General features: G+C 38.3%; 1 protein-coding gene across 4 annotated transcripts in view; it reads left to right on the top strand.

Annotated features, from left to right (window-relative positions):
* Positions 1-17,506, top strand: part of LOC127440711 (zinc finger protein 521) — a 239,047-nt gene extending 221,541 nt beyond the window's left edge. For all 4 annotated transcript variants that reach the window (XM_051697464.1, XM_051697460.1, XM_051697461.1 and 1 more), the window contains one exon: positions 16,440-17,506. In XM_051697464.1, the coding sequence (XP_051553424.1) occupies positions 16,440-16,469 (30 nt within the window). In that variant the 3' untranslated portion in view covers positions 16,470-17,506. The remainder of the gene's footprint in view (positions 1-16,439) is intronic.
* The last annotated feature ends 69 nt before the right edge of the window (positions 17,507-17,575 follow it).

The raw sequence follows: 17,575 nt of genomic DNA on the forward strand, positions 1-17,575 counted from the left end.
ACTGCCATGGAGACAAAATTCTCTGAGGTGGTTACAAGAGTGGGGGATGTCAAGAAGCGGATCGATTATCTGGAGTCATCGGAGAGGGAGTTATCTGCTAGTCCGCTAATGACCAAGGTGGATTTGGAGCATGTCTGGGAGAAGTTGGAGGACATGTAGAACCATAGCCGGCTGAATAACGTCTGAATCATCTGAATTCCTGAGGCCGAAGAGGTTCAGGATATGGTGAAATTTCTGGATGGGCTCTTTCCGAGTCTGCTCGACATAACAGGCCATAAGCTGGAAATCGAGCGAGCTCACAGAGTTCCGGCTCGGCGATCTGCTGAGGGAGACAGGCCCTGATCAATTCTGGCCAAGTTTCTGAGATCATCTGATAAAGATCTTGTGTTACGCGAGGCGAGGAGTAAAGGAAGGCTTTTTTGGAAGAACCACAGCATTTTCTTGTTCCCAGACTTTGCGAATTCAACAAGAGAGAAACATGATCGATTCAAAGAATGGAAGGTCACATTTGCGCTGATATTCCAGGCCAAATTGAGAATAGATGCTAAGGATGGCCATAAAATATTCACATGCTCAAAGCAAGCGATGTCCTTCATAAAGTCAATGGAGTGAGTAAGTTATTTTGTGGTACTCACAAACATTCACTGAACTCACTGGACATTCACTTGACTGTTTGAGGAACCTGAAGGCCTTTTTTGTTTCTTTTTGTACTGGTTCCGCCTAGCAGCTGGAGTTTGTTTTGTGGAGTAACACTCCGTCAGGACAGTTTGTGGATGAATCTGCACGCTCTCTGTGCTTATGCCTCCTATTGGCTGGAGTTTGTTTTGTAGAGTATTTCTTGCACGACATTGGAGTGATTAGGTCATTTGTTGCTCTCATGTAGCAGCCCAATTGGCCGGCCCACTGAACATTCGTTTGACTGCCGAGGAAACTGAACGCCTTTTTTTTTTTTTTTGTGCTGGTTCCGCCTAGTGGCTGGAGTTTGTTTTGTGGAGTAACACACCTTCAGGACAATTTTGTGGATGAATCTACATGCTCTTTGTGTTTATTCTACCTATTGGCTGGAGTTTGTTTTATAGTGTATCTTTTGTTGTGTAATTCTGTCTCACAAAATTTGTATAGAAACACCGGACTTGAGCAATCCGACAGTAAGGTTGTCGCGGGGCTCTCATAGGTGTACATGGACTTGTTGGATTTGTTTGAGTTTGGAGGGATGGATGTTAATGCACACATTTTTCTTTTTTCTGTTTGTTTGGTTCTGGAGGAAGTTCGGGGTTTGATTGTTGCACCAATGTTGGAATGTGGTCTTTATAATTTTGTTTTTGACACACAATCTATTTTTTCTCAAATGTCAAATGTTAATATGAGTGGATTCTCTCTACACATGGAATGTGAATGGGTTGGGGCACCCCATAAAAAGAAGGAAGGTTATTTCTCTTCTTAAGCGTAAGAAATATGATATAGTGTTTCTTCAAGAAACGCACCTTTCCCTGCAAGAAGCTGAAAAATTTGGGAAGATATGGGGTGGATATGTTTTCTTTAGTGCTGGCTCAAGTAAGAGCAGGGAGTCATTACACTGATAAGCAAGCATCTACAATTCAAATGTCTCAGACAGATTAAAGATAAATTAGGAAGAGTCATTTTTGTTTTAGCAGAAATTCAGGGGCAAAATCTTATTTTGGCTAACATTTACGCACCTAACGTTGATGATCAGGGCTTTTTTATAGATCTTGAAGGGATGTTGCAAGCCACTGGCACCCCTCATGATATAATATTGGGAGGAGACTTTAATCTGTTGATGGACTCAGTCCTTGATCATAGTGAAGCAAAAGTGTGCAAGAGCAACATTGACACTTCACAGGATGTGTAAAAAGCTTGGTCTTACAGATATTTGGAGACTTTTGAAGGGACTAATAGTCTGATAGGGACTATACATTTTTTTCATCAGTCCAAAAGATTTACTCTAGAATAGATTTAGTTTTATTTATATCTAAGTTCCTTATTTCATCTGTTGTTGATTGCTCAATTGGAAACATTTTAGTCTCAGATCATGCCCTGGTGTGTTTAGAGGTGTTGCTACATATGGAGAAAAGGAAATCATATAGTTGGTGCTTTAATGTATCCCTTTTGCAAAATCCTGAATTCCAACAAATGTTAAAGTGTTAAATCAATATTAATATGGAGACCAACTGGTCCTCAGTAGGGCTGCCCCCAACCAAAGATTTTCCTAGTCGACTAGTAGGCATTAAATTAAGCCATTAGTCGACTAGTCGCACATTTATGATATTAATTTAATTACTTATATATATTTTTGGGGGGGCATCAGAAAATGGTTTGAGTTCCAGGGCTGAGAAAGAATGTTATAAGTAACATTGCTAACACTGTTCTACATTATAGAGAAATACTAAACCGTAATAATGAGCCTTTAAAATATAAATTTTACAAGCGCACGCTCGAAACGAGCTGCAACGATGCTGGTAAAAGCAGTAATGATTCTGAATGTGTTGGAAAAACCAGCAAGGAGGCTGTCTGAACATTTAGTTAGTTTATAGAGAGAAATGCACATTTGGATTGTGCCGACAGACTCGGGGATTGATGATGGTCAGCGTGATCGCTAATAACTGATGCCTTTGACATGTCAAGATGATATTTGGCTCGTTTTCCCATTAATGTATTAAATTATTATTATTATTAGGCTATTATTATTATCAAATTAATATTACAAATAATTTGCCCCATGGCACACAGACACGTGCTTGAAGAAACACACTTTATTATATTATTAAGAACAGATGATAGAAAAGCCGTTTATGTGCATGTATGTTTGTTCGGAGGTGAGCAGTCTCGTGGAACGCGCATGTAAAAGGTTCTCACTCTTTCTTTGTTTCGGTCTTCTGATTTTTTTATTTTTATTTTTTTTTTGCAAGAACAGTATCGTCTATGAGAATGCTGCAAATGACCTCAGACATCTCAGCTCAGGAGGTGCTTTGAGTTCAGCTCACTTTATTTCCACAGAGCAGTTAATTGTGAACACAACTCTGCAGCCTATACATCTGTGATTAAAACATAAAATAATACAAAAACACATTCCCCTTCGAACTATGATTTATATTTCAGTGATTATTATCATCATTATAATTATTATTTTTACCTTTATAGTTGTTTTTATGTCTTCATTTGTGTACGTAATTTTCCACCTGCATGTTTAGAGGATACTTGCCGGTAAATGGAAAGGTGGTTACTTATATATATAAAAATATAATTTTTTTTTTTTATCACTTCATTATTTTATTTGCTTTTTCATTTCGTTTGGGTCGCAATTTGAATTTAGAAATGTATTTGATTTAAGTTTTTCGTTTTTTAAATAATTTAATTTTCAATGCAAAATCACTAAAGCAAGAATATTCACGATCCCTCAGCCCGTGAAGGAGGGAACAAAACTAATTTATTCACACACATGATGTATTTTTCCGGACAACGAAATACCCGACCGGTAGAGAATGCACAGATGAAGTAGGTTCTTTGCCAGAGAGATGTTGCCCTTCACAACTGTTGTAAAGCCATATTTCAAAAAGTTGAACAACACATTTTAATTGCACTTAATTTTTTTCCAGTTTCATTTGAATTTTTTGTTAAAATAAATAAAAAATAAAGTTCAAAGTTTGAAATCAAGGTGTCTTGCTTTATTGTGTAGGTTTAACCCTAACCCTGCTTAACAAAAATTACGGCATAGTACCACCTATTGACCAACCAGCGGTAATACCGTTGGTTTCCTGTGGAGTTTTTTTTTTTTTTTTTCTGCGACTAACTGACCAATCAAAACTTGGTCGACCAAGACTCTTCTCATCGACTAACGTTTGGTCGACTATCAGGGGGCAGCCCTAGTCCTCAGTATCTTCTGTGGGTGTGGCTTGGGAGGCAATTAAGGCAGTTCTTAGGGGCCGGATCATACAGTATGCTGCTTTCACCAAAAAATCCAAAGCACGAGAACTCGTGGAGTTGGAAGGGAATATTAAAAGTGCCGAAGCATAGCTGAAGCGGCGAATGTCATCTGATGGCCTCAGAGAATGGCTTTGCCAGATGGCTTTGCTGCTGAGATTTTTAGATTTTATGCTACAGAATTGGCTCCACTTTTGCTAGAAGTTTATACGGAATCTTTAAAGAATGGAAAGCTTCCGCCAACAATGATACAAGCCCGGATTAGTCTGATTCTTACAAAGGACTAAGATCCAAGTGTGTGTAAGAGTTACCGTCCAATTTTCCTGATCCAGCTAGATGTTAAAATATTGTCAAAAACTTTGGCTAACCGTTTAAGTAAAGTTATGACATCTCTTATACATATAGATCAGGTGGGTTTATTCGGGGCCGTAGCTCTTCTGATAACATTAGGCGTTTCATCAATATCATGTGGTCAGTGGCAAATTATCAGATTCCAGTCGCTGCCATCACACTTGACACCGAAAAGGCATTTGATATGGTAGAATGGGATTATCTTTTTAAGATTTTGGAAATGTATGGGTTCAGGAATGCTTTTATTGGTTGGATTAAGTTACTTCATAGACACCCGGTAATGGCGGTACAAAAGAATGGATTAATTTCAGATTATTTTACTCGGAAATAATGCACCTGGCAGGGTTGCCCTCTTTCCCCATTATTGACTGTCTTGCCCTGGAACAATAAGAAAGGAGGATGATTTTCCAGGGGTGGTGGGGGGAGGTGTGGCATATAAACTTTTGCTTTACGCAGATGATATTTTATTATTAGTCTCCGACCCTACTAGATCTGTGCCTTGCCTCCACAGTGTTAATTGGTCTAAATCCGAAGCTTTGGCTCTGACAGCGTACTGCCCGTTAATGGCTTTTCAGCCAGGTGCCTTCCAATGGCCCAAACAGGGCATTAAGTATTTGGGGATTTTATTCCCAGCAAATTTGTGTGATTCAGTTAGAGTTCATTTTGACCCTTTAATAAAAAGTTTTTCGAGCAATGTGGGCAGGTGGGCTTCATTACATTTATCTATGATTTGGAAGGTTAATGTTATTATAATGAATTGTATTCCAAAATTCAACTACCTGCTACAGTCTCTCCCTATAAATGTCCCCCTTTCTTATTTCAAGCAATTTGATAGCATAGCAAAGTCTTTCATTTGTAATGGTAAATGCCCCATTTCAGTAAATTGCATAGGCCGATTGACAAAGGTGGGCTAGGCCTACCCAAGGTTTTGTTTTATTATTATGCATTCGGTCACAGACATTTGGCTCATTGGTTGCGTCCACCTGAGTGAGCCCTTCCCTGGTTTTGTATTGAACAGGAAGTTCTTGCCAGTATTTCGCCATTGCAAAGCCTTTCTATCAAACTAATTGGAGAAGTTAAGTTACACCCCGTTATCTCGCATTTGCACTTGGTATGGACAAAAGGGTCCAGAGTGTTTAATTCAGACATTTATTGAAATGTTGCCTCGAGCATATGGCAGAACCCAAAATTATGTATTAATAAGTCCCCTTTCTGCTGGTCAGAGTGGATTGTGAGGGAGGTTAATACATTCGGTGTCCTATATGATAGTAGAGTGTTGAGATCCTTTGAAAATTTGGTTCAATATTTTGGGATTTACAGATCTTAGTTCTTTAGGTATTTACAGCTGCACCATCTGCTCTGTACTAATTTTGGGAGTACACCCCCCTAAAGCGTCAGATACTCTGGGAATGGTGATTACTGCTTTTAGAAAAGGTCATGAGGCATCAGTGTATTACTCCTTTCTAATTCAGAGACTGGGGGATGGAGCTTTAACTTCTATCAAGAGATTATGGGAGAAAGATTTAAACTTGGTATTGGAGCAGGGAGTGTGGGCTAGGATTCTAAAAAACATCAAGTCTGCATCTAGAGACACAAGGGTGCTCCTTATGGAATTCAAGATTTTACATCGATTCTATTGGACCCCCTCTAGATTGTGTAGGCTTGGTCTTAAAGACACACCCACCTGCTGGCGATGCCAATCAGAAGATGGAGACACAACCCATGTTTTTTGGTGGTGTGTTAAGATCCAAGAATTTTGGTTGAAGGTTCAGAGTTTTATGTGTGCCATATTGGGCACTCCAATTTCATTTTGCTCCAGACTCTGTATTTTAGGTGATGGGGCGGTCACCAGAATAGGGGATAAACACATAAAAAATTGGGTCCTAACCAGTGTTATGATCAGCAGACAGGTTGTTTTAAGGGAATGGAAGTCGGCTGGAGCACCCTCATTTCAAGAGTGGTGCATGGAGATGGGGAGGGTGGCGGCTTTCGAGGAAGTGTTATGTAGAAGGTTGGGGAACTTGGATTCGTTCGATGGGAAATGGGGCAGCTATTTGACATTCTTGGAGGGCTCTCAGGGAGGGGCAGTGGAGAGAGAAGTAGAGTTTTAAATGTGTGTGATTATATATATATATATATATGTATATATATATAGACAGTTGTGCTCAAAAGTTTGCATACCCTTGGAGAATTGGTAATATATGTACCATTTTTAAAGAAAACATGAGTGAGCAGGCAAAACACATTTCTTTTATTACTTATGGGATTCATATTCAAATGTAGGTTATAATAGAATGGCACAATCATAAAACAAAACATGGCAACAATTAAAAAAATAAATGACCCCTGTTCAAAATTCTGCATACCCTTAGTTCTTAATACTGTGTATTCCCCCCTTTAGCATCAATGACAGCGTGCAGTCTTTTGTAATAGTTGTCTATGAGGCCCCAAATTCTTGCAGGTGGTATAGCTGCCCATTCGCCTTGACAAAATGCCTCCAGGTCATGCAAAGTCTTTGGTCGTCTTGCATGAACCGCACGTTTGAGATCTCCCCAGAATGGCTTGATGATATTAAGGACAGGAGACTGTGATAGCCACTCCAGAACCTTCACCTTTTTCTGCTGTAACCACTGGAGGGTCAACTTGGCCTTGTGCTTAGGGTCATTGTTGTGCTGGAAAGTCCAAGAGCATCCCATGCGCAGCTTTCGTGCAGAAGAATGCAAATTGTCTGCCAGTATTTTCTGATAACATGCTGCATTCATTTTGCCATCAATTTTCACAAGATTCCCCATGACTTTAGAAGCTCACACAACCCCAAAACATCAGTGAGCCACCACCGTGCTTCACAGTGGGGATGGTACTCTTTTCACTATAGGCCTTGTTGACCCCTCTCCAAACATAGCGCTTATGGTTGTGACCATAAAGCTCTATTTTGGTCTCGTCACTCCAAATTACAGTGTGCCAGAAGCTGTGAGGCGTGTCAAGGTGTTGTCTGTCATATTGTAACCTGGCTTTTTGTGGCATTGGCGCAGTAAAGGCTTCTTTCTGGCAACTCAACAATGCAGCTCATTTTTGTTCAGGTATCGTCGTATTGTGCTCCTTGAAACAACCACACCTGTATTTCTCCTGAGGTTACCTGTGGGTTTTTCTTTGTATCCCGAGCAATTCTTCTGGCAGTTGTGGCTGAAATCTTGCTTGGTCTACCTGACCTTGGCTTGGTATCAAGAGATCCCCGAATTTTCCAATTCTTAATAAGTGATTGAACAGTACTGACTGGCATTTTCAAGGCTTTGGATATCTTTTTATATCCTTTTCCATCTTTATAAAGTTCCATTACCTTGTTACGCAGGTCTTTTGACAGTTTTTTTCTGCTCCCCATGGCTCAGTATCTAGCCTGCTCAGTGCATCCATGTGAGAGCTAACCAACTCATTGACTATTTATACATAGACACTAATTGCAATTTAAAAAAGCCACAGGTGTGGAACATTAACCTTTAATTGCCATTTAAACCTGTGTGTGTCCCCTTGTGTGTCTGTAACAAGGCCAAACATTCAAGGGTATGTAAACTTTTGATCAGGGCCATTTGGGTGATTTCTGTTATCATTATGATTTAAAAAGGAGCCAAACAACTATGTGATAATAAATGGCTTCATATGATCACTATCCTTAAATAAAAGATCCTTAAATTTGCATGATCAATCATATTTTCAAAATCAATGCCAAAATTTCACAATTTCTGCCAGGGTATGCAAACTTTTTAGCACAACTTTATATATATAATTTCTTTTTGTGTGTATACTCATGTGTGACCACAGGGATGTTTGTTGAGGGTCAGGGTGGGGTTGGGGATTGGGAGGTGGCGGGTTAATAGTGGGGGTTAAATATTGATTCTGTGAATATGTTTTGCTTTTCTTTGTTAATTGAATGAATCAACAAAAACTGTTAATCAGAAAACAGTACACAATGTGCACAATATACAGAAAACATATGCAGCAGTGTCCTGCATTGGTCCTGTTTTGTAAACCCGCACCCGCGGGTTTTCTGATTACTGTATATTGTTTTCTGATTAACAGAAGTACTTAAGTACTAAACGGAACACCCGACCCATTATCCGACAGCAGCACTAATTTACTTCCGTACCCGACCCGAACTGTTTAACTTCGCAATCCGAACTGCACCCGCATTAAAATAAATATACTACATCAGGTAGACAATTTTTTTTTTAATTGCTCATGTCAAACTAACAAGCAATCAAACTAACATCAGGCACTCTGGGTTGGAGCATTTAAGAAAAAAAGACACGTAACGGGGACATTCTAAAACGCTTAACGTGGCTTAATGTACTAAAATAGTGATATTTGAAGACCAAATTCAGTATGCACTTTATTGATGATGCATTTTATGTACAGGCAAGCAGATGAGCCCACAATCTGAACGCAACACGCAAAGCTGCACATTAAGCGATTTCATCCCATTCTCATTCTGGGCTCATCTGCTTGCCTGTATATGGTTGTGGTGACAAATTAAAAAAAATTTTAAATAGCCTTGGCTGTTTCACCTGCAGTCCGCCCGAGCCTATTGGTTCCCGACCCGCACCCACATCGCAAATGACAATGTAAATAGTTTTCCACCCGTTAAATCAAATATTAGCGGTTCACCCGTCGGGTACTCACCCATGTGCAGGACTCTGATATACAGTATGAAACAGTACACAGTATAGTGCATTATTGCACTTTGAGAAGGACTGCATGTGCATAGGATTGCATCAAAAGTTATTCCCCCTCAAACATAAGCACAGTTGATAATTAAAGTGTACATGGTGAATAGGGTTGTGTACAAGTGTACAAGGTTGACTTGAGCAACTAGTATTCAAAGAAAGGTAGCCTACTGAGGGGCGACTAAACAGTTGTGCCACTTTTGTGTGTGGTATTTCAACACAAAAACCTAAGTCTTATTCACTAACCACACACAATCTAGTTTAAGCAGAGGAATCACTGCTGAAATAGCGCTGTGTCTTTAGTATTTAAATGAAGTCATTGTCATTTTATTTCCATGTAAAAATGCCTCCCTTCTATGTAAATTAGATTGCGCCCAGTGTAGGTGTAGCTGCTTTGAAACTGTAGCTTCCCAAACTAGCTACTCATAACTTAAAGTGGTTATACCTCAGTCAAGCAACTCTCTTAAAAAGAAAAAGTTCACTGCACTACAAGCTACTAACAATAAGTCGCTAACTACATTGAAGCTATTTAAAGAACAAACCATTTTTAGATATATATATCAATCAGATGATACAATATAATTTTAATCAGTTCTGAATGCAAACTTTAACAATATCACCTGATAGTTATATATTTAATTAGGGTGACATTCCCTTATGAATATTAGCCATGGTTTTACAGTATTACTGTAGTAAAACCATGGTTAATTGTATCAAAACCATGGTTTCCACCAAAAACATTGTTAATGTTTACTACAGTATTACAACAGTAAAACCCTGGTCACTTTTCATAAGTGTTAAACATATAGAGTAACAACATTAAATTGAACGTACATTTATACATTTTACATTTATGAAAATAAATTTTATATAACAGAATTGAAATAAAGTGATAAACAGCTGCAATTAACAACATATTTCACTTCAAAATAGGAGGCAAAGTCCCTTTAAGGCTGTGAGGGCAGGGGCACATTAACACACAGGCTTAAACGGGCTGAAGCCCAGGGGCCCACAACTCCCGAGAGAACCAATTCACTTAAATGATTTGGTTTTCCCAGCACTGCATCAGAGAGAGGACGGTTTAAGTGATTGTGTTTGATTACTCCATCGGCTCCATTGATGTGTTCATAATACAATGTGACAAATGTAGCATTTTGTTTGCAAATGTAGCTTGTTACAGGAAAAGCTGCACTATTGTGAAATTGTGTTGAAATTCAGTGAATAGGGTGCAAATGCACAGCGTTTTTACCAGGTGCAATGCATTCTTAGTGAATTCCCCCTGAGTATTCAAAGTAAGGTGAGTGTTTATGGGGTTTATGGTTTCAGTGCTTTCTTTATTGCATGGTTTAGATACCAAAGATGTTATGAACACCTACAATATGTTTTGAAGTCAGTGCTGTTCAGACTTCTCCATCTGCTGTAGGGACTTGCTCTCAACAATAGACTTGTTGAAACTGGTGAGGTTTAATATAATAATATAAAGGTGTTAAACTCCCTAACAAGATGTTCCATTAGAGGTGTTCTGTAAGTAAACCCTCAGGAAATAAAGAAGTTATTTAGTAGACAATAACCATCTCTTTAGTCCAGTGGTTCTCATCTACATATAAATGTAAATACTTAAATATAATTAACTTATATAAATTAAATATAATGCCATATTATGTAAATAGTAAAAATTAGTTTAATAGTAAAAAAAAAAAAAAAAAATTAGTTAACATTAAACATGTAACAAAATACACTCACTGAGCACTTTATTAGGTACACCTGTACACCTACTTATTCATGCGATTATCTAATCTGCCAATCATGTGGCAGCAGTGCAACGCATAAAATCAGGAGCTTCAGTTAAAGTTCACATCAACCATCAGAACGTGGAAAAATGTGATCACAATGATTTTGACTGTGGCATAACTGTTGGCGCCAGATATAAATTTGAACAAAAAACATAAACATGAACGACTTAACTAAACTTAACTTGACATGACATGACTTGACCATAGACTTGACATAAACAAAACATGACTTGACATGGCATGAACTATCCAACAATGTTACAATCACAATACCTGACGACCAACAATGGAAAACTTGAGGGCTTAAATACATGGACATGGGAGAACATAAACCAATGAACAAACAGAACTCAAAACAAGAAAATCAAACAATGAACCAATGAAAACAAGACACATGAACATGGCGGGAAAACAGGACATCACTTGACTAGGGAACACATGATATGAAACAGGAAATAAACTTTTCAAAATAAAAGACATGAAAAACATGAATCAACAAAATACACATGACACACGTTGAACATTGAGGTGGATTGGCTACAACAGTAGAAGACCATGTCGGGTTCCACTTCTGTCAGCCAAGAACAGAAAGCTGAGGCTGCAGTGGGCACAGGCTCACCAAAACTGAACAGTTGAAGACTGGATGATGAATCTTGATTTCTGCTGAGGCACACAGATGGTAGGGTCAGAATTTGGTGCCAACAGCATGAATCCATGGACCCAACCTGCCTTGTGTCAACAGTCCAGGCTGGTGGCGGTGGGGTAATAGTGTAGGGAATGTTTTCTTGGCACAATTTAGGCCCATTAATTCCAATCAATCATCGTTTGACCGCCACAGCCTATTTGAGTATTGTTGCTGACCATATGCATCCCTTCCTGGCCACAATTTACCCATTTTCTGATGGCTACTTCCAGCATGATAATGCACCATGCCACAAAGCAAAGGTCATCTCAAACTGGTTTCATGACCATGACAATGAGTTCACTGTTCTTGAGTGGCCTTCGTAGTCACGAGATCTGAATCCAATAGAACACCTTTGGGATGTGGTAGAAAGGGAGATTCGCAGCATGAATGTGCAACTGACAAATTTGCAGAAATTGTGTAATACAATCATGTCAACTTGGACCAGAATCTCAAAGGAATGTTTCCAACATCTTGTGGAATCCATGCCACGAAGAATTGAGGCTGTTTTGAGAGCAAAGGTAGGCCCTACCCAGTGTTAGTATTAGTATAGTGTTCCTAATAAGCTTACTGTCCCATGGAAAGAGGGACTGGAGGCAGCCTATGAGAGGAAGAAGCTAAAATATGCTGATCTGGCCACCAAGTGCAGGGAAAATGGAAGGAGGGCTGCCACTTACCCTGTGGAGGTCGTGTGTCGAGGATTTATTGGAACATCAATGCAGCACCTGTTGAAAAACTTTGGTATCTTTGGATCAGCATTGAAGAAGTCTATGAAGGGAATGGCAGAAGAAGCAGAAAAAGGGAGCTTCTGGCTATGGTTAAGAATGAATGATGAAATGTGGGGTGTGAGAAAGTAGGAATAGGGAACAATTGCAATATGTGGGGAGGTAGCATGTAGAAAAGGAAAGGGGTGGGGATGAATTATTTCCACTGACCCACTCAGTCCTTATCTGGGGGTTTCTGGAGGGGGATTGAGTGGGGGAGCGAAACCAGGCCAAGCTAGGCATTGGAGGGGCGGCTGACGCAGTCTCACGGTTCACCTCTCACATCGCTCTCCTACTTAATCTGTTGGAGGATTGGTTTAAGGACAGGTGGTAGGCAGAGGAGAAGCCTTAGATGTTGGGTAGATCTGCTCATGGGAGGGGCGGGGGTGTATTGAACCCTGGTTGTATGGTATGTCTCGATGGGAATGGAGGAATATCTTGATGGGAAAGCAAGAATGAGAGGCAATCGAAAGGATCCGGTGTCCAGCAGCAGGGGGTGGCAGGGAGAAATCCCTGACCACTGCCCCACGACCAGGAGATGTTCCAGGATTAATGGGGCGAAACATCCGTGATAGGTGGCTCCCGGCTGATGACCCCGTAGCTGGACAACTGAAAGCACCGGTGGAGGTGCTGCATGCAATAATGCCCAGCAGGTTTAGACATTTACCTGTGCATCTGATTGCACAGTGAGTGTATATATAGTCAATAAATATTTAAAAAACATAAAATGTGAATTATGAATATATTCAAGAATGAAGATCATATTTATTGATGGAATACATGGTACATTTAAAAAAAAAAAAAGTTAAAATGTGATTAAAAATGATGAAAAACCATTATAATTGATATTTTCTCAATGTACTACATTAGAACGTCTCCTGTATATTTAACAGCATTAGCTGAGGGAGAATGCCCTTTATACAGTATGTTAGCAAAGTGGACATTATAACTGAAATATACCCAAAAGAATTCGAAACCTGTATCAATACTCAGCCATAAGATGAAGTCAAAGAACGCTGTCCACAATGCTAAATGGGAGAGGACATATGGATAGCTGTAGATATGGCATGCATGATGGAGTGCCCAAGGTAGGTATTTTCAATTCATGCAAAGTACATCCCTATCTACTTTAAATAGTAAAGACGCAACTCTCTAATAATATCTAACACACATTGTATCACATTTGCTTCTAAATCTCAAGTCCATGACAGCAATTATGGTGCAATCAAAATGACCTTAGGCACTGACATCTCTCTAGTCTTGATGACTTTTATGGCACTTTTAGTTTTCCAGTTGATACATGGCCGTACTGAAAAAACTTTGTTCTGGGTCATGGAGGGTTATGAAAGAATTACACAAATACAAACCCACCAATGAAAATCTATATTTATTTGTTTGTTTATTTCTTGTGGAACATTTGCAAGAAAGTGAAGGTTGTATTCTTTGGATTGTCAGTTCTTGACACTGCAGCTCTCTCAGCTCAGTCAGAGAGGTCAGGGGTCATAAGGATGGAAAGATGCAGAGATGTTTTATTTATACGGTTGAGCTCATTGCTAAAGCTGTGACAGACAGTCTGCCCCAACCGTTCCCCCCTTAAAACATGAGCTCAGTGAGGAGTCCCAGCATTCCCACTGACCTGACAACAGCATGATGGGTAAAACTCAACCTAATCAGCTCTCAGAGGAACACACATCTCACTATACAACCAAAAACACAGTCACACACACCAAACCACACAATCACACACCCCTGTATCAGTTGCAAACTCTAAGGACCAGCAAAGCCTTCTCTGCTGGTTTAACAAATAATTTATTTTGGATGGAGGATGACAAACTATTCATTTATTCTGGCTTCTTTTTGTACAGTACATCCACAAAACCATTCAACATACTGATGACAGTGACGCGACATGAAAACTGATGCATGTGATTCACTTGGGTGAATGTTTTATCAGTATTCACTGAGGACTAAACAAATAACCCAGTTAGAAAGCCTATAGTTTACATCACTCAGATTTTTTTCATTATCTCTGAAGCCTACTTGCACTGAAGTATACTTAGATTGAAGCACAAGAAAAATAAAAGCCATTTGTGGCAGTAGAGATTATTCTTAAGATCGCTCTGATATTACTCACGAGTGACACATGGTTGCAGGTACATCAGAAACAGAAAGCAAACAAACCCCATCGTCCTGTGAGTGTGTGTGTGTGCAAACACATCATCTTGAGACGGTGACAAACGCTCGCTGCAGCCTGTGAGCACGCTCTTTCTCTGCTCTTCACCACTGGGAGAAGCACAATCCAAACAAGCATTCGTTTGATCTCTGACACACTTCTGCTTCCTGTAAACTTCATGTGAACTTTTTTACAAGAGATTCTATTACCACAAAATAAACGCTACTTTGCTTCAGTTTTGTGAGGACACCTGTTGAATTACTTATGGCATTGTTAATAAGGATAAATCTACTGAAATCTTCTCCTGAACCCCTCACAACTAAAACATGAGGCAGTAGACATATGCAGTATGTACAGTAAAACAGATTACATTTAATCTGAGTAAATAAGTAATTAGTAATAGATTTTTTTGTGTTTTAATCCCATAATTGTACATGTCGTACATGTTCGATCCTCTATGCATTTCTCTGAATTTCCTTATATCCCTATAGAATAAATAGTGGATATTTTATTTTTTTACACACTATGCCCATACGTTAATGTTGCTTTTTACTGCATGCAACTGAAAAAATAAAATACATTTTTATATAGAATACAATACTTTTTGTTGAAAAATGCTCAGAAAGTAGTGATAATTCACTTCTATTTAATTCCATAAAACAGGGATTATGTTCAGACCAAGGTAACAGATATAAATGCGATCCAATATTCCTGCACTATGTGCAAATATGACAAAGTTCACTTGATGACACGTATGCCGGGCAGTTAAAATTTGCACTCTGCTGACCTTACAGCTATGAACAGGATTTTTTTTTTTTTTTTTTTTTTTACAAGAATGAAAAACAAAAACAAGCTGTATACAAGAACAATACAAAGACAAAAGCTCATTTAAATGTCTATTACCTAATTTTCATGGTTTCGATTGTGCAAAATAAATAAGCAGGTTCCAGAGTAATAAAACAAATAAAAATAAAAACAAAAACATAGGGGAAAGGTGCCACTTATGTATCAATAGCATACTTACATACATACTAAATTAGCAGAACTCAAAAAACTTGAGGCAACTACTTACATCAGTTTTTTAAGTCAATAAACTCCCAAGTTTAAGTAAATGGAACTTTCTGATTTTAATTTTGTACTACACATGTTAATTGCTTTTCACTAACTCGTACAGCTTGATGGCACTTCACTTGGTATTTAACTCTTTGGCTAAATTTAAAACTAGCACAATCTCAACTTAAATATTTCAAGTAGAGAAAGCCTACTGTAGCTAGCAAGTACTATAATGCTGTAACATACTGAATGTATGATACTTGGTAGCATGATGCTTTGAATAGCATGACAATTGTTCAATGAGTAAAACAATATCTTCATAATTAACGCATACTTGTCCTCAAGCTTTGCTGAAGCTCCACTGTCCACCATAATCATAACTCCCAAAACTCGAACATAACAGAAACTCTTCTAAATAACACAGCAAAACTTTAAACACTCACAAGTCTCCACCTTTACGTTCATCTTGCACAAAGACATGTTATATAACACTTAATTTTAACATTTACTCTCCATGTCAAGTGCCATGCAAAGCATGCTGGGAAATAGAAATCCCCTGCCCAGTTTGAGTTAAATTTAAGTTCCTGTAAATTTAAAGAGACAAGTTCATTAAACTCAAAACAATAAAACAATTCAGGTTACCTAAAATGTGTCAGTTTCATGAACTCAAAAGTTTACCTCATCAAGGTTAATTTATTTGAACTTATTTGTATGATTCCATTTTTCCCTACTCAAAACAATTAAGTATTTTCAGGATACATTCAATTTCAACCAAACTGTATTAAACGAGAGCTGCTAAAGTAAGCTGGTGTGCTTGTTTGTCAGTATCAACACAGAATGGTGCAGAATCATATTAGCATTCATAATATTACATCACATGACTGTTAAATATTGATACAGTGTATGAGTTAAGCATGTTTTGAGGTGAGAGTGCTCATTAACTTACAGTTTGCTTTTCTCTTTCAGAATCACAGTGTGAGTGCGCACAGCAGCTAACAACACACCTGCATGAAGAGAATCAACACACCCAAACCATCTCGGCCCAGTCAACAATAAACATTTTTTGCATTGCACTAAACCATCAGTCAAAAAATAAATAAATACAATAAATAAAAATGCTGTTTGTTCTATACAAAGTTATTCGAAGTTTGAGGATATTTATGACATTTAATGTTTAATATAAACAAACTTTTTGTAAGTAAGTCCTTCATGTTTTGCTATTCCTCTTGTAAACAGTTTTGCATTTTTATTGTGAAAGAAAAAATGTGTATGAATATTACAAATGGAACAAATGGCCAACCAGATAGAGCTGAAATGAGAAGATGACTGCAGGAAACGTCTGAAACATCATCACCTACCCTCCCTGCCCGTGTAGAACACCTTAGTAACACACCAACCACTGAGTGACATGAAGTATGAAAGAGATGATCAATATATGCAAAATCAGAACAAGAAAAAATAAACTCAAGTTTTGCTCATTAATAGCAAGACGGAGTTGTGATCCATTCCCAACTTCAAAACGTTTTTTGCTGTCCATCCACACTGAATTGTATATTTATGTTATTAATGTTTACTGCCTGCTCAAGTCTGTATATGGCTTACTTTGCCTTTGACAGAATCAAATGAAAGAAACTGATATGTTTGGCTACACAATTCCTATCAGAAGTCAACATGTGTCACTGATGTGTCGTGTGCTACAGACGCTTTGTGTAATACTGTATGTACAGTGTAGACCAGTTTTGCATTCAATTGAATTCAGATGCACTTTTGTAAGAGTCCATACTTTCATGGATGTCCTTGTTTTAAGATGACTACATATACTTGATAAGTGCAACGCGTTCAGTAGGCCTACTGGACTTTGAAAATTATACTTTTTCTTTTTACTGTGTGTAATGACGTGTCAAAAAAAAAAAAAAAAAAGTTCTATATAAAGTTTGAGGTCTGAATTTGTTGGACCTTTTTTGTTCTCATGTGATGAAAACATTAAAACTGTATGAGAATATGGATCTGCTGTACTTTTCCAAAGAAAAACATTTCATTATTGCCATGTGATTGGTGTTTGATTTAAAGGAATAGTTCACCCAAAAATGAAAATTCTCCCA

Source organism: Myxocyprinus asiaticus, chromosome 5, assembly GCF_019703515.2.
Source record: "Myxocyprinus asiaticus isolate MX2 ecotype Aquarium Trade chromosome 5, UBuf_Myxa_2, whole genome shotgun sequence".
In the NCBI taxonomy this organism is placed as follows: domain Eukaryota; kingdom Metazoa; phylum Chordata; class Actinopteri; order Cypriniformes; family Catostomidae; genus Myxocyprinus; species Myxocyprinus asiaticus.